The sequence below is a fragment of the Eublepharis macularius genome, chromosome 16 (genome assembly GCF_028583425.1).
Source record: "Eublepharis macularius isolate TG4126 chromosome 16, MPM_Emac_v1.0, whole genome shotgun sequence".
Classification (NCBI taxonomy): domain Eukaryota; kingdom Metazoa; phylum Chordata; class Lepidosauria; order Squamata; family Eublepharidae; genus Eublepharis; species Eublepharis macularius.
The window spans coordinates 11,145,690-11,163,951 of NC_072805.1; the positions used below are offsets into that span (position 1 = coordinate 11,145,690).

The 18,262-nt window shown below is 43.9% G+C and overlaps 1 protein-coding gene across 1 annotated transcript in view; it reads right to left on the reverse strand.

The window, feature by feature from the left end:
- The window catches only part of VWF (von Willebrand factor), a 214,944-nt gene that overhangs the window by 11,501 nt on the left and 185,181 nt on the right, over positions 1–18,262 (reverse strand). The window contains exons 44-50 of the mRNA XM_055000628.1: positions 16,737–16,847; positions 14,584–14,767; positions 14,170–14,210; positions 8,579–8,695; positions 5,419–5,517; positions 2,617–2,745; positions 279–318 (exon numbers count right to left, since the gene is read on the reverse strand). Coding sequence (XP_054856603.1) covers positions 279–318; positions 2,617–2,745; positions 5,419–5,517; positions 8,579–8,695; positions 14,170–14,210; positions 14,584–14,767; positions 16,737–16,847 — 721 coding nt within the window. The remainder of the gene's footprint in view (positions 1–278; positions 319–2,616; positions 2,746–5,418; positions 5,518–8,578; positions 8,696–14,169; positions 14,211–14,583; positions 14,768–16,736; positions 16,848–18,262) is intronic.

Consider the following 18,262-nt stretch of genomic DNA (forward strand, 5'->3'; position numbering starts at 1 on the left):
TTGGCAGGCAGTTTCTTGTTACATCCAATGAAGCTCCTATGTATGCCGCGGCGTAATTAGGATTTGCACAGACATATTGTTTCACAATTCAGCTGTGACCAACTTCACAGAAATAACTCATCAAATTTTTGTAAATGTAATCAATGACCCGGATTAACATGTGCTCTTATTCTAATTAACAAAATTGGTTGTCTTATTTTCCTCTTTATTCTTGGCATCCATAGATCTATATTCATGAATGTGTTAAAATCTTGTCCTTTCCCAACAGGAAGACTTACATGTCTCACAGCAGGTGTTGTCAACCTTGGCAATTTTACCCTGCAAAGAGAACACATCTCATTTCAGTCATTTTTGAAAATATATTTAATAGAACTTTCTCTCTCTCCTTTTCTCTCCCCACCTTATTGTTTATTCTGCATTCTGTAATTTTTGGACAGCTGGTGAACTAAATATTACAAAAAACATGGAGCTGCCATAAAAAATGGCAACTCCACATCACTTCCTTTTGCACTTCTAAAACATCTGGCGCATCTTCCCCCATGTCTTAATGTTGTATTGTGCTCTACATTTTCCTTCTCCTGCACCCATCATTGGCTTCCACTGGTGGGAATCAATGCAATGCTATCAAGACACAGGGTAATAGAGAGAGTAAGTGGGAAACCTTGCCCAGGAGCTGCCATTTTTAGTGGCAGTCCTATGTCTTTTACAATGCTTAGTCCTTCTCTGAGAAACCTAAGCTATAAACTGCACAGCCAGTTGATCCCATAATTCATACCCTGAGGTCCGTAAGATGCTTGGTGACCCAACGTATAGTCCCAAACAGCTTTCAATCTCCTTGCAACCCGTCAGAGCCAGTTCTCTCCTAATGAAGCCACCCATACAACGGCAGGTGGCTTACCTGTGTTTTGAGTGGCTATCTGAGCAGTCACATACTTGGGACTCGGCACCAGACAACTTTGGAAACTTCTAGAGCTCTTTGGCCAAAGACGAGGCACTAAGCATGGATCAGCTCCTCTAAGCATGGATCAGCCCCTCTGTGTCCACTCTGAAGCTGGGGCAAGAACCATCCCACTCAGTTCCTTCCAACTAGCCACAGAGTTATCAATCGCCAATGAAATGGACCTCTGGGGAAGGGAAGGAATGCAGATATGACCGTGGGATGAACATCCGTTGTAGTGAAGTAGCCTGCCTTTCTTCTTGGGGTCTCTGTGCAGCCCCGTGGTTGGGTTGCTCCTAAAAGCAGGTGTTGACCTTAATTAGGGAAAATGCTGTACAGGAGGTCGACTCTCCCCAAAGCAGCATCTTCCCAGGCTCTCGTGTACAGACTCTACCGTTTAACAAACACAAATACAGCATGGCCCCTTCAGCAGCCCTGTAGAAGTCAGCAAGAGATGTTCAGTAGGAAAAGGCTGGAGATTTGGGCACATCCTGAACAGAGTGGCCCTTAACAGTAACAGCCACAGACTGTTTCATCTCTCTATATAAAGACAAGTGTCCTGACTGACTCATCAACGCCCAACCCAAACCCCTGGACCTAGAAACGTGAAATTTGGGCAGGACATTCCTTTCGTGATGTAGGGGCTCATTAAGAAGGGATTTTAAGAAATTTGCCCCCTAAGGGGGTAAAAAGGGCTAAAATGTGTTTTCTCAAAGGGATACAGTTTCCTTATGTGGCTGGCAGGCTGCTGTCTGCTTGTGCCCCTGCCCACTGCCAGCTCAGCCACCCTCCCTGATTGGACCAGCCTTTCCAGGTCATTTGCATATGTGGGCTCACAACATTCCACATCTCATTCCCCCCCCCCCACTGCCCAAGACATTTGGAACACAGAGGCCATTTGTGTTTGCAGCCTGATTGGTCCTCACCCCTCACATTCTAAACAGTCTGCAGTTGCTACTGGGAGTCACTGAAAGTGTCCTGAGGTCAAATGCAGTTCCCAGTCTTCCCCTCAAAGTTTGCTAGGGTTACCAACTCAAAACAAACAAACACACCCACAAACCAAAAAATGTTACATACCCATAAGTATTATAACTGGATTTAAAGTAGTTAAATACTGTAGTGAAGCATGGGTACCAAGCTGTCATCTAATAAAAGAAAGTCACTGTAGAGGACAATGGGAAGAGATGTGCTTGCCAGTATATTACATTCCATAGTGGACAGAAGCTACTCTGCTTTTTGGGAAAGCTGAGAAGTCTTCAGCCAAAGCTCTCCAGATTTCCAAGGCTGGTAGGGAATTTTGCTCTCACCTTTAGGATTCAGCAACAACCCTGGAGGAATGATGTCAGCCAAAATAATGGGTTGGAGCCAGCAAAAATTTGCACTTATACTAGAGATCTAACTCAAGTTAAGGAAAAGACCTGTGGTAGCCCCGTGCGCCCAGTCAAACCTGTATCCTCACTTGCAGTCCTGCTTGTGCAATATCTTTGTTACCATGCAGTTCTCCCCTCCCTCTTCGGTCACTCCCAGTGTCTGAATTTAAATTGTAAGTTCCTCAGAGCAGGAACATGTCAGTATTATTATTATTATTAGGCTTATGATACTCTGTAAAGTGCCATTATATAAACAATAACCATAATCTGCTAAAACATGCCCAGCAAGGCATTTGGTTCACAACTTACTCCTTCGGCCAAGCATTTATTGGAATCGAAAGGTGGGCACCCCGTGATTCTCTTTTCCCAGGTGAACTCTCCTTTCTCATTGACTTTACAAGAATGGCTGTCACAGCCATCCTGGATCATCTCATTGGGCTGAAAAAGATTTCAGAGACATCAGTTATACCCCAAAAAAGGAGGAGATTTTAATGAGCAAAAAACTATAAAGATGAGTGGATGAGAGTAGAAAAGCCGATGGCTGTTGTACATTGGATGAGAAGCACACTCCCCCAGTCCCACACATTTGATGCCATGTGGTATACAATGCATAACCCATTAACCCACCCTTTTATGAGATCAAAGGAGTGTGGGATTTGAGCATCACATGTTAAGTTATATACACAGTGAGAGCACACAGAGAACCACAACCACATGTACAGTATATGCAGCTGCTAAATCCTTATTATGCCACATGCTATGAGCCAAACTAGATGGCACTGTGTTCCTGAGCCCACTGCAAGGACATGATGCCATTTTGGAATCCTTTTTTACCTTTAAAATTGCCAGGGGCCCAATCCTGCTTGGGACCATGGCAAGGGAGATGAGGGGCTCTTGTCTCCCGTCCCTGCACCATTTTCAAGACCTAGAACATCATTTTGGTTCGAAAACTACATATGAAGGAGACAGGAGGAGCCCCTCATTCCCCTTGCCAAAGTCCTCAGCAGGATCAGGCCTCTCCAGATGATTTTACGAATAAAAAACAAGCTCTAAAATGGCAAAGTATCCCCATGGTGGACTTGGAGATTCACTATCATCTAGTTTAGTGTAGTGGTTAGAAGCAGCAGGACTCTCATCCGGAGAACTGGGTTTGATTCCCCACTCCTCTGCTTGAAGCCAGCTGGGTGACCGTGGCTCAGTCACAGCTCTCTCGGAGCTCTCTCAGCCCCACCCACCTCACAGGGTGATTATTGTGAGGATAATGGTTAAGAGTGCGGGACTCTAATCTGGAGAACCGGGTTTGATTCCCTACTCCTCCGCTTGAAGCCAGCTAGGTGACCTTAGGGCAGTCACAGCTCTTTCAGAGCTCTCTCAGACCCACCCACCTCACAGGGTGATTGTTGTGGGGATAATAATCTGAAAAAACAAAAAATGCCCGCCTTTTGAACGAATAAGTTCAGAATCTCCAATTACAATTCCTATTTTATACTAGGAAATTCTAGGAAATTTCCTATACTAGGAAATTTTATACTAGGAAATTCTTAAACCATTAAGAATTCCTAGAACACTCCTACTCACAACTGGAAAACCCATTCACACAAGTGCTACAATACAGGTGCCTTCAATCAATAATTAATAAAGTGCTAGTGCCAAAAGCACTATTACGATTATTCATTGCACATATACATTCTAAAGTGCAAATGCATAAGCAGCACCATATGAACACAAATCCTTCAAATAGATGTATGAGGTCCTGAGCACCAGGTATCCAATCTGTGAGAGAAAACCCAATTCTGGTAAGTTCATAAGTTGCAAACCACTCCAGATGACCGAGATGATTCCAATACGATAATTTAATAATAATAATAATAATAATAATAATATGTTTATTGCTTTTCTGGCCGAAGCCATAAGCCATACAAACACCAACAAAATATGAACTGTACACTTGAACATACCCAATTCACACAGACAATACGATAATTAAAGATCCTCTAAATCCTCTGACGGGTCGTCTAGATCCTGGTTAATCCCGTTTCATATCATCTTTCTCAAAGAGTACACAGTCAATAATCCATTCAAAAATATTTCTTCTAAGTACTTAGTAACACATCCATTCAGTATCACAAGTGTGTGGGGGATAATAACGACATTCTTTGTAAACCGCTCTGAGTGGGCAGTAAGCTGTACTGAAGGGCGGTATATAAATAGAATGTTATTGTTGTTGTTGTTGTCATTGTCGTTATTTTTAGTTTGTTTGGTCCTAACAAACCAAGCAAGGCAATCTCTTTCACGTACCAACTAATGTACACAATGCTAGAATGGAACTGAACTTATTGTGAGAACAATTTCTCTTCAAAGACAGGAGAACACCATAATTAGATGGATCCAATGGACTCTGGAGGTTGGGCTTTATACTAATTTCCCATCTTTTCCAGAAATAAGAATCCCCTCCTCCAGTTCAAGATATGAACGTGGCTAGGAGGACACCCTACTCCCCAAAAACTACCATACCCACATGGAACCAAACTGACCCCCAAGCCAATTCCACTGGTTATTCCGAAAGAAACAAGAGAATAATGGAGACAACACAATATGCAAATTAAAAGAAGGAAAACAAACCTCCCTCCTGACTTGTGAACATTAGGCACTGATCCTGATGAATACAGACTCCCCTACTGAAGAAGGTGGCAAAAGGTATCCTCCTCTCCAAAGAGAAGCAACTATTGCAGTTAAGGCCAATGTTCCATTCCTCTTTGGGGAGAAGGATATCCAAAATCAGAAGGGCTTCCGTGTATTCTCTTGAATTTATTTTGCAAAAGAATGCAATTGTTCACATCTACAAAATAAAATATACAAATGAGAATCCTCTTTAAACTTTTGGTGCCCCCTCCCAAAACCCCCCACAATTTTAATTTTTGTCAGCATGCCAAACATTAATTTTGAAGGTGGTTCTTCTTTATTTTTATGTTGCAAAAGTGTGCAATTGGACTCTTCTGCAAAAAACAAAAACTTCTTCAAAACTAGCCCTTTGAGGCACTGAAAGAACATTAAATTGGTGGCAAAGGGAGACTCATACCAACCCAGGGCAGACACATGAAATCAGCTGACCTTCAGGTAGCGCATGGTCCTATCCCTCAGTTGTACAGCACACACTGTTGGCAAGCATTTACCACAGCAGGAGCCAGGGACTGTTTCCATCCTGTAATTCTGTATTGAAAGAAAAATCAACAATTACTCTGAAACCTTAGAAGTGACACAGAAAATAAGCTGTTCTGAAAAAGAACCACACTATATCAGTGAGCAATTTAATATGTTTTAGTGAGATGGTCTCACAACTATATAACATCTGTAAAGCACTACATGCATTGTTAAAGAGAATCTAGCAAGACATTCTCAAGCCAGTGATTAGAGGTGGGCACGATCCAAAAAAAAAAATACCGATCAAGCTGATCGTGGATCGGCGACAGCGATGATCCCGAATTAACGATCCACACCGGTCATCTCCCGTTTCCGATCCGTGGATCGTGGAGGCAAAAGCGGAGGGGCGCCCCGCTGTTCCCAGCGATACAGGAATGGTGGCTGATGCCAGCAGCATCTGTGTTTGTGTTTGGCTGTCTGTGTTTGGCTGTCAGAGCTGCCTATCAGGGTTTGCAGGGATGAGATTGGAGTGCCCATGGCTACAGAACACCCCCTTCCCCCTCCCTCCCTTGGGTGTCTTCTCCCAGCTGGTGACTGCTTTACTGCTCCGTGGTTGGAAGGAAGCCCTGCTGATCAAGGCAAGCTGGGCTTCCATTCGGGTTTCCAGGGCAACAGAAGGAGGGCAAACACAGCTCAGGCATTCCCCTGGCTCCATTGCCAGGGGAATAGATTGCTGGTGCCTGAGTGTCTGGCTTCCCGATCCAAGCACAATCGCCCCGATCAAGCCCCGATCCAGCCCCCCTCCCGACCGGTGGATTGTTGGCCGTGCCCGAGCACAATTTGCCGGGTCCCGATCGCGCGATCGCCATTATCATGGGTTTTTCGTTCATGATGTGGATCGTGCCCATCTCTACCAGTGATACACCTTCCTTCGGAGATGCTTGTGTTGGCTCAAAATGTCTCATCTGAATCGACGACACCCCAGTTACCAGGTTACAAATGATGCTTAATTGGGGATGTCCCACCAAGCGTATAGAACAAAAAACATGAACATTTGCGCCTCTGGAAAAAAAATAACTTTTATTTCTAGCATATGTAAAGCTATATGGGGATTGCACACATGCTGTACGTTGAGAAAATAAAGGCAGAATTGGCATGCAATTACTGTTACTATTAAGTAGCTTCTGTTTTGGAGATTGCTAGGAAGTTATATTAATTTGTCAAAAGGAAACAAATGCGGGAGTTTTGCATTAAGTAACATACAGTGAAATCCGAAGCAGAGTTACTCCAGTCTAAGTCCATTGAAATAAACGGGCTTAAACTGGAGTAACTCTGTTTAGGATTTCACTGATATCAGCTAAGTAACATGGAGATTATAAATGGAAATAGCGGAATGATGAACTCTAAAAATGGAGAGGGCCTAGACACTGGACCCAGTCTGGACCTACCTACATCCATTTCAGATTGGACCTGTGTGCTGTGGAGTTTGGGCACAATCCCACGCTGAGGTATTTCAGTCCAAAGCCAAAAACCTTTAGTCACATTGCTTTTCTGAAAGGTACCAGGGTGGAAGGGATGGGCGGGGAAGAGCCACTAGAGAAGGCATCTAGATAAACGCATCTTTACAAGGGGAGTCTTTTCCAAAGACCTTGAGGGAGGCCTTACTAGGCCCCTCTCCCAAGACTAACAAGGTGCAAAGAGCTCAAGAGAGAGGTGGTGGTAGAGAATGTTAAAGAGGGGTTGCTTTTTTTTAAAAAAAACCCAATGGTTTAGAATTCCAGTGCTGTGATGAGAACTTCTGGAAAGGAAGTCTGTCTTCTTTATGATCATTAGGTTCTTTTTCAGTTTGGCTAGCCACAAAAAGAAATCTAAGTTTTTCTGGAGTGGATTAATAAAACAGTGCATTTGAGGGCAATATGGGAAGCTACCATATACTGAGTCACATAGAATCAGCTTGGAGCTCTCCAAGAATTACAATTGACCTCCAAATGTCAAGGATCAGTTCCCCTGGAGAAAATGGCTGCTTCGGAGTGTGGATTTTATGGCATTATGTCCTACTGAAGTCCTTTCCCTCCCCATGCTTTGTCCCCAAATCTTCAGGAACTTTCCTACCTGGAGTTGGCAACCCTTAAATCAGACCACTGGCCCTTATCCAACTGGCAGTGGCTCTCCAAATCTGAGGCAAATTTTTCCCACCCTAAGTCTGCCTGAGATTCTTTAACTGAGATACTGGAGACTGAACATGAGTATTTCTACTTGGCAAAGCCCATGCTGTATTACTAACCCTCCCAAATTAAATGATAGATCTTAAAATTTATAGCTAAGGTTTTTTTGAAAAGCGCACACCAAATCTGCAATTTGTGAAAGATAAGCCCATGCTTAAAATCACGTGTGTCAGATAAGGCCAGAGGTCACGGTACCTTTCTTTTGACTGAACACGTGGGTGCAAGTTGGGGTTTGCTGCAGGGTTGCTGGGTCCCCACAAACAAAAAATGGGGGGAGGTGGTGTGCAGGGGCTGGAGGGGCGACATGTACTTACCCGCGCATGCACACAAAGCACGTAAGAGTACCCACATCCCCAGCTGATTATGTCATTTCCAACATGACCCGGAAGCAACAAATCACACCAGGGTCAATTTAGTAAAAATTGGCCCCACACATAGCTTTGCATCCTGGCTGGCCTCCCCGTTTCCCCTCCATTTCCCCCAGGGGGCAGGGGGCTGGTCTGCTGCTATGCAACAGGTAGGAAGGCCCTGATTCTGATTTAAAGCCAACCAACCAAACAAAAAAGATTGCACTATAAACACTGAATACTTTCTGAGGACTGTGTGAAATTATATTATTTACATCAAAAGATAGTTTATATCTGAAGCTGGTATGGAAACTATTCATACTATCCATAATAATATATGTGATATGTGATACTATCCTCTATAATATATGTGATGTGATTGACTCCTACTGATATGAGACACGTATTCCGTGTTTTCGTGAAATTTGGCAAAGTTTATGAAGACATGTGTCTTCTAACAGAGGTGTGAGCCCAAAGTACTATGAGCACCACAGTTTGGAACAGATCCCAGGCAATCAAAAGCGAGTAGAGCTCATGGGCCGTAACATTCTCTCTTACCTTGGGGCAAGGTTCACAGGTAGTTTTTTCACATGTCAATTTGTATTTCAAAGATAGTCCCCTTTGTAGGCTGCACGTACAGCTGGTGCACTCATCCAGTAACACACGTTTCCCTGGCTGGAAGATCAGAACAAGTTTGCAATTCTGAGTGATAACTGTTCCTCATCAAAAACATGAAAAAACCAGGCCATTCCTCACCAGATGAACAAAATTAAACTGTACAGCCTCCAACTTGATTTTCCTGGACAAGCCAGGCGCAAACACTTCCATATTTAATTTGGTTTCAGCTCATATTTAATTTGATTTTAGGCCCTTATCCATCCAAAAAGATCATTATGTAATGGCTGAGAAATGAAATGCTGATACCACTGGGCAGCCCAAAGGCAAAATGAATACTCAGAAGTTAAACGCCTACGTGGTCATTCCTATGGTACTGATGTGAAACTCAAACTGAATTCTCTCCATTTGACCAAGGAAAAATCATGAATACAGGTCTAGCACCTGGTTTTTTTAAGTGCTATTTGCCTGTGAGAGGTTGATGAGAGCAGAACCACAAGTGACAAAAGGCACAGATTGGACACTTGTCAGCTTCCCTCAAGTTTTGATGGGAAATGTAGGCATCCTGGTCTTGCAGCTTGGCTCTCCGACTGCTGTCCAATGGACTTTTCAACTGTCACTTGTCCAACATTCCGCCAAGCTGCCTACATTTCCCATCAAAACTTGGGGGAAGCTGACAAGTGTCCAATCTGTGCCTTTTGTCACTTGTGGTTCTGCTCTATGTCTGTGAATATACAACCAACCAGTGAGTGGCCTTCAATCTCTCTAAGCCCGTGACCCAGCTAACCAGACATGAATCACGGAGGGATCCAATGTCAATGCTTGTCCAAGTCATGCACTGGGGTGGACCCAGTCATCCTCCAGGTAGCCTAAGGAGACTTCCTCCCCGGGAAGAGCCACTTCAGTTGGAGGAAGGCTTCAAACTGAGCCAAAAGGAAACGTGGGGTATAAATATTTTAAAGGATGAATAAATAAATGAATTTTGCCCAGTGGAGTGCTAGGATGGGGCAGGATCCACCCCATTATATGGGAAAGTGTGCAGTGGTTGCTTCGTTGAACAACTTGTTTTAAAGTAGAATTCAAAACAGGCTTTGGGGCTACTACAACATATGCCTGCACATAACGTGGAGATTTGGCCTTAAATAAACAGAAAAAATGTTCTGAAAATGTCAGTCCTGCTGTTTTCCCCATATATCTTCTTTCCTCTCTCTCTCTGTCTGTGGGCAAACCTGTACATTACGCACAAGATTCAGAATCAAATCATCCCCCATTTTTACTTAAAAATACTTGCCTTGCGGCGGGGGCAGGGGGATCTAATAAGGTGCAAGCCATGATGCAGTGGGAAGGGGAACTTGCTCCTGACATCTTTCCCCCTGTCTAAATCATACACGAATGCACACACCACCGCTGCTATTAGCCCCATGGAGGGGCAAGGCAGGGATGTGTATTTTGAGTTGACTATAGTGCACAAACAGCAACACAGGAGGATTTATTTGCATGGGTATTCGTTTTCACTTTCAATGCCCACTCCCCTGGGCCTCTGAGAGGAATTTTATGAGGCGGTGCAAAAAAAATTTCAGGGCCCCTTTCCTGGGCCAACTTTGGGCCTCTTTGGGCCCATGGGCCCCAGTGTGATGCACCTGCTGCCCCCCCCCTCTCATACGGCCTGCCACTCCCTTATCACTGGTGCTTTGATTCAACTATGTCCCCAACCCCTAAAATGAAATCCCGCCCTGGAACTGGGTTCTCTGTCTTTCCCCTCCCCTCTCTGTCTCTCTTTGTCCCTCCTGATTTCTTCTTCCCCTCTCCTCTTTCTCTGACCATCTCTCTCCTCTCCTTTATCCCTTTGGAGCCTGTTTTTCCCAGTTTCTCTTTCCAGTTGTGAATTGTGACCTACCAGCTGAACACCAATGAAACAGAAGATTTTGCACATGTGGGAAGGGGCATGTCAGTTACCAAAATAACTGGTCTTCTGAGATCTCGATTCCCTTCACGCGGATGCATGATGTTGAAGACGGGGGGGGGGGGGGAAATCACATAGATGGGATTTATTGATTTCCACAGAGACATTGTAATATGTTGTACTAATTCAATGGTCCCAAGTTTCCACGGAAAACCTCAGTGCCTAAATCCTCACTGGCTGAGAATAATGTTTGCAGTATTGGATTCAATAGTTTGCCATTCTTTAAGTTGGAATCATTTATTTAGAAAAGGAAATTTGGACTGTGTGCCTCAGCAGCAGGCCAGAATCAAACACCCAGATACCGGTAATACCCCACATGTTTGGGAAAGTTCTCATCTGGATCAAAAGTTTATATTATTTCTACAGGGACCAGTCCTGGACAGTAAAGCTCCATTAACAAGCAGATTACTAGGGGGGAGTTGGTAAATATCTAATGAATGGGAATTTTAAAAAATACTTGTCAAATACACCTATGAAATGCTGAACTGAGACCCCCCTTACAAGGCTCTATCAACATCTGCTAACATACTGTTAGCCACGCAACCCATAAAAGTATCCAGCGAAAGAGTGCCTGCATCTCCCTTGAACACTCCGCTCAGTAAAAGCCTGGGAAACCAGATGACGGTTACAAGAGGATTCCAGTTGGTAAGTCAAGCCACCTGGTTGGAAGTCTACAGAGCAGCTCAGAGCTGCAAACTGAATGCCGTCAAACCAAACTATGGGAGGATAAAGCTGGTAACTGGATACAAGGTGGAAATGTAAAGGGATTAAGGAAAAAAACAAATGGCCACAGGAATAGAGTTGCAATAGGAGACTCCAAACGTGGAACCGTTCAATGAATAACTTAACAGGGGCCAGGAAGGAGAGGTGAAGAAAGAAGATGGGGGTGGGTGGGATTTTCAGTGAATGGGAATGAAATGTGATTAAACAGAAATACATATTTCAGCTGGGGGACAAACCTCATGATTACAAAAATATGCATTTGGAGAGTACTTTTTAAAAATATACATACGTATGTACATATTTACAAAAAGAAAGGAAATCTGGAGGGTAGTTAAAAGTAACACAAATTATTTAAAAGAAAATATCGATGGGTAAAGTTGAACCAGGAAAGAGATGTTTTGTGATAACAACAGTGATAAGAATCCTTGATGGATCAGACCGAAGGTTCGTCTGTCTGGAATCCTGTTTCTGCCAGTGGTCAACCTGATAACCACAGGAGGCCGACAACAGCCTCCCCTGCTCTTGTCTACCCCTCCCTCAGGTGCCCTGCTTCTGAAAAAAAGAAGTTTCATGGGAGTAGGGCTCCCCAATATGGTCCCTGTGGGCACGGTAGCGCCCGCTGACATCTTCCTGGTGCCCACCAAGTGTTTTTAAATAGCGAGTGGAGCCAGTTACAGCTTTCACCTAGCAGGGCTTCTTAGTGGCCATTGGAGATCTGATCGGCTATGTGGTATTTTTAAAATGTTGTTTTGGGAGCAGTTGCGTCTCTAAAAATAAGCTACATGTATGCAAGCAAATGTTTTTATAACAGTATCTTCATCTTAAAGGACACCTTAGATTCCAGCTGAAATGCTGAAAATTTACTATTAGAGTTAAACATACGTCACCCCTTGATATTTTGCAGTTGGCTCTACCTCCTGCAGCAGCCATTTTGTAGTCGGCTGTCTCTCCCATGGCAGCCATTTCGTGCTTGCAGCCACTACCCTATGTTAAAATTCCAAAGGAGCCTGCAGGCTTAACAAGGATGGGGACTGCTAATTCAGACTATGACTAATATCTTAGACAGATCAATCCTCCACAGGTTGGATCCTACCACCCTTCCCTTCAGTGCAAGGAGTAGAGGAGATCTTGCTAGATTCTCCTCTTCAGTGCAGACCTCATCTTGCAGGGCAGTATGAAGTCAGTATGAATTTAGGAGGATCATGAGATGGAGAGCAGGAACGGATGAGCCAGTGCTAAGGCTCTTATGGGACCCTGGAGGTTTTTTGCTTTCCTCTGGAGATTCAGCAGAGGTCACTGGGAGAGAAGCTGTGGATATCCTGCACTGTGCAGGGGATGGGACTCCACGACCCCTGAGATCTCTTCCAGCTATATGATTCTGTCATTCATCTTGTCAAAATGGGTCCCAAAGCTTGGAGGGGAGGGGTCAAAAGAATCCCATCATCCTTCTTGCACTAGTTGAAAAGATAGCAGGATCCAACATTATACATTTTTCTAGCTCTTCTTTAAAGAGCTTTTTCATTTTATTATTATTATTAAAACAATTTATTCAATTATTTGTCAGTGAAAATAGTCTTTTCATTCATTGTCTCAGGAATCCTTATAATGATCATGTGGGGACTCTACATTTAGATGTAGAGCAAGATCTGGGTCCAACAGCACCTTCAAGACCAACTAGATTTCCAAGGTATAAGCTGTTGAGAGTTAAAGCTCTCATCATGGCAAAGGGAGCTTTGATGAGAGCTTTAACTCTCAACAGCTTATACCTTGGAAATCTAGTTGGTCTTGAAGGTGCTAGTGGATTTGTATCTTGCTCTCTGACGGCAGACCCATATGGCTACCAGCCAGAAATTACATACAGATGAGTACTCTTTAATGGGTACGCTTCTCCATCAATGAAGATACAAACATTTTTTTAAAGTCCCCCAGTTCCCTTATCGGTTTAATTGAAATAGTTGTGGTCCTTCTCATGTTTGTTCTAAAGTTAAATGAGGAAATGAGGAGGAAGACGTGGGTCTCCTTCCCTAATCAGAAATACGTAGATCTTGTAAAACAAAAGGAAGGCTAACGGGAGTGGGAGATGAAGAAAGGAGCAAAGAAGGGGGGGAAGATCCCCATGGAAGTCCGTGATGGAACCATGGAATGAAGAGGCTCATCTATTTTAATTTCATCTACAGGCTAGGAATGTTGAATAGTCTTCCTGTAACAGTTCTTGCATCTGAAGAAGTACCTATAGATATATGAGATTACTTCCAACTGTAAAAGTAACCTAGTATAAGGCCCTTTTCACACTACTTGCCTGCTCCCAGAATGTTGCGAAACATCGTTCAAAAACCACAGAAGATAGCGTTTTCTCACGAGAGTTTTGCGCAACATCGCGCAAAACTCTCACGAGAAGACGCTATCTTCCGCGTTTTCTGCGCGATGTTTCGCAACGTTCCGGAAGCAAGCAAGTAGTGTGAAAAGGGCCTAAGAGAGTGATGTTTTAAGGCTTACGTTTTTAAATTTTATAACTAGTAGTGGGTGAACTCCTTTTTACTTCATATAGAATCAGCTTTATTTTTTTTCAAGCGTTCTGGGAGAACACTTGGGGGGAGCTTTCATTTTTTTTCTGAGTTCTCTCACAGCTCATAAAATTGGTGCAAGCTCATTGCTATCATGTTTTAATGGTGCCCTCATATGTTCATCCATTTTTTGGGTCACAGGCTTAAGATTCACAATTAGGGATCAGAAGTCTAGTCATCATTTCAAAGCTGATACATTCAGAACAGATTTTTAAAAATTCAGCTGGATTCCTTTGATTTCTAAGCAAAAGATCATTTAAACAGCTGATTAGCTATTATCTTACCCCAATAATGGTGCCATTGAAAACACAGCCATTCACAGGATCTGTAAGAGAAGGAAGATTTTGGCACCAGGATAGCCAGGGCTATTGGGAGTCACTTTGGGAAGACTCTTCCTGGACCTAACCCAAACATCATATGAAAGCAAACCCCACCACTTGCCAAGCTCCATGGGTTCAAAAGATGATCCAGAATTTGCCCTCCCACCCGTCTCAGCAGCCCTGAGGTATAGTCTTGTCATCCCTTGAAAGAAAGCTGAGGACAAACTGTGAACTCTCTTCTCTGAGCCATGCCAAGAGTTTCAAATTTAAGGTGCTTTCCCACAGACTATGCATGATGAGAACTAGAAATCAGATGCCAGCACAAAAATATCTTTCAGATTTTGTTGGACATGAAAAACATGTTTTCTTCATGTTTACCACAGTGGCATGAGGGACAGCAGCCTGTCTTTCTGTCACAGCGTAGCTCTGTTCCCAAGGGACAACTGGAAGGCTCCATCTGTGTGCAGGAGACGTTCTTGGCCTGAACAAAGACTTCCTCGTTCACGCGGACGCACTCTTTGATGACACATGGGTCCGAGGGGGACTGCCACTCCGAGCCAACCTACGAACAGAAGATGACAGAAAGATTATGAGAAAGGGCGCTACCTTTCTTAAGGGGCACAGGATAGCATCATTGCGTGGTCATTTTTGCCACTTCAGAGCTGCAGGAGGGGGAAAAAACATCCTTCCCCTCCTCTCCATCCACTGCAGATCAACGTGGAATTCTTCCCAGCACAGCAAGCAAGAGGAGGTGAACATCACAAGCAGATTACTCGAGGGACGATGCCAGATCTGCAAAACACTTGCTTGCTCTGCAGTTCTAAAAAGAACAGCAGGAATTTGGCAGAGATGAACCTCCAACCCACTCTATTAGCCAGATGAGGAGTAGTGCAGTTAAGCCTTGTGGTAGAGATACAGCCACACACGTTCGTTAACCTGATCATAATTAGAATCAGGACAGTTTTTCCATATCTTGGGAGTGTGGGGGATTTGTGCACTCGGTTTCCAAATCTTCCCCAAAGCCCTGTGGGGTACATTTTTTGATTACCAATAACACCAAAAGAAAATAATCAAGTATTTGGATTACAGCTTTCTCTTAGTTGTCCAAGCCAAGATAAAAGATGGTGAATGTGCTCCGTGATCGGTGTGTTAAGGGCATGCAATCTTGTTAACCACCTCATTAAATCAAATTACATTCCAGCATGGAAGATAGTTGAAAAGCATGTGGCTGCTCATTTTAAAATAGTTCCATGAAGAAAATAATAATAACAATAATCCAGGACAACTTAATGTCCACTCAGAGTGGTTTGCAAAGTATGTCATTATCATCCCCATAACAAAACACCCTGTGAGGTGGGTGGGGCTGAGAGAGCTCTGAGAGAGCTGGGACTGACCCAAGGTCTCCCAGCTGGCTTCAAGCGGAGGAGTGGGGAATCAAACCCGGCTCTCCAGATTAGAGTCCTGCCGCTATTCTTAACCACTACACCAAACTGACCCTCTTCTAAAAAGGAGAGAAATATTCACTGTTGAACTTGGGGGTTCTTTGAAGGATAGACAGAAGACACTCCACTACCATTTTGGTGATATCTGGTTGAAAAGCAATGACTCCAACCCCCCCCTCCAAAAAGTCCCCCATAGGGAATAATGGGAAAACTGCTGATCTCAATCCTTACTTTGTTAAACAGACCACAAGGAAACATAGCAAACAGATAGTTTTCAGTGGAAAGGTGAGAGTTTCTGATTGTCCATCAGTCACCTTAACCAGGGCTTTTTTTCTGGGAAAAGAGGGGGTGGAACTCAGTGGGTTGACCTCGGAGAAAATGGTCACATGGCTGGTGGCCCCGCCCCCCCGATCTCCAGACAGAGGGGAGTTGAGATTGCCCTCCGTGCCGCGTGGCGCGGAGGGCAATCTCAACTCCCCTCTGTCTGGAGATCAGGGGCGGGGCCACCAGTCATGTGACCATTTTCAAGAGGTTCCGGAACTCCGTTCCACCTCGTTCCCCCTGAAAAAAGCCCTGACCTTAACAGTAGGAAAATGAAATGGGGGGAGGGGTTATCCAATGCCCAGTCAGGAGCTCTCCTGCTAGGCTGCCACCATTTTAGAAATCAGTAACGATAAGTGCAGCTGCACAGAGAGGGATCTCCTTTAGGAGTCTGTAGAGTTAACCCCCTTTGGTCAATCTACTTGAAACTTAGATCTTTAGACTGATTGAAAATAATGGTCCTGAAGAAAAAAAAAACATGGCTTTGACTTCCAAACCAGCAATATCCTACCTGGAAATAAACAATCAAGGTAAAGAATTCCCCCTGAGATCCGACCAGAAATTATGATGAAAATTTTCTCAGTGCACACCCCTACCCATAACATGCATCTGAAGAAGTGGGTTCTAGTTCATGAAAGCTCCTGTTAGAATAAAAACTTGGTTTTTTAGGTTCAAATTACAGACAATGTAATGCCTGGGGTGGGGGTAGACCCTCCTGTATATGAAGAAAAACCTGACCCCAGAGCGAACTAGAGGAAAGCAACTTACTTTATGCCAACGAACATCTTCATCACCCCGAGCCCAAAGGGCCGCTTCATCACACATTGCCTTGAGACATTTTCCACAGCAGGCACCTTCTTTGTGGACATACTGATATCCCTGGGATGGAGGGCGGGGGGAGAAGGAGGGGAAATGATTCAGACAGCAACAAAGGTATGAGCTGGATTTTAATTTTGCAAAGGCTAAAAACAGTAAGCGCCTGGCAAGTGCAAAACCAGTATTCTGCTAAAGTAGACACAACCTGACACTTGATGTCTGCCCTTTCTCCAACTTGATGTACACTGAATTCCTGTTGGGATCTAGTATTTGACATATGATTTGCATTCCTGAGAAGCTCAGCTTTCTTTAACGGGTCTACGTTATCTTGGGTATAAATCTTGTGCACTGATGCTGTCTGATCTCTTAAGTGAGGAGGCAGGTCAGTGGCTACCAAGAAATGTGTGGACTTCTCCATGTATGTGCAACTGTTTGTGTGTATGTGTGGGAGAGAGTGTATATGATGCTCACACGCACATAAACAAAGTGATGCCCACAGATTTATTTAAGACATTTATAACCTACCCAACCAACAACTGATTACAAAGATCCAACAACAATAACACTGTGAAAATAATAAATCATCATTGTGGACCTGATGAAATAAAACTGAAAAGGTTTGCAGGGAAGCATTATTAACAGATAATAAAGGCAGCATAAAATGAAAGCACATAAAGCAGAAGAACATATACGTATTATCAGGGCTTTTTTTCTGGGAAAAGAGGTGGTGGAACTCAGTGGGTTGCCCTTGGAGAAAATGGTCACATGGCTGGTGGCCCCGCCCCCTGATCTCCAGACAGAGGGGAGTTTAGACTGCTCGGCGCGGAGGGCAATCTAACTTCCCCTCTGTCTGGAGATCAGGGGGCGGGGCCACCAGCCATGTGTCCATTTTCAAGAGGTTCCGGAACTCCGTTCCCCTGCGTTCCCGCTGAAAACAAGCCCTGTATATTATCTGACCTACTGCCCCCAAACCCTGGAAGTTCCAGGTGTGGCAGAGGGGCTTCTCAATATTTCTTAGACTGCTCGTTGAGGTTCCCTTCCATGTTCCTCCCAACTGTTAAGGGAGACATGTTAGTGCTTGAGATTTCTAGGGTAGTGGGTGGGGTCTCCATTTTGGAACTGGGTCCAGAAGGGGGTCCACCACATCGCCATGTTGCTTACACAAATAAGGCAAGCTCTCTTGAGTTACACTGCTGCTGTTTGTATGGCCATTTTTGCATGATTGCAACTTAGTTTTTATCCATCGCTGCTTAAACCGTTTATAGTTATGAAATCTTTATCAAGAGCTTGAACCAGAGAAGCCATGAACTTCAGAAGTGGGGCCTCAGACAAGCCATGATTCCTGCAGTTACCCTTCTGCAGTACAGAGCTAATACCCACAGCTGAATTATTGAGAAACTGCAGATGAAATAAATTCAGCACTTGAAATTTATTTATTCATTTATTAAAGTATTAGTTCAAAACGGCTTAAAAATTAT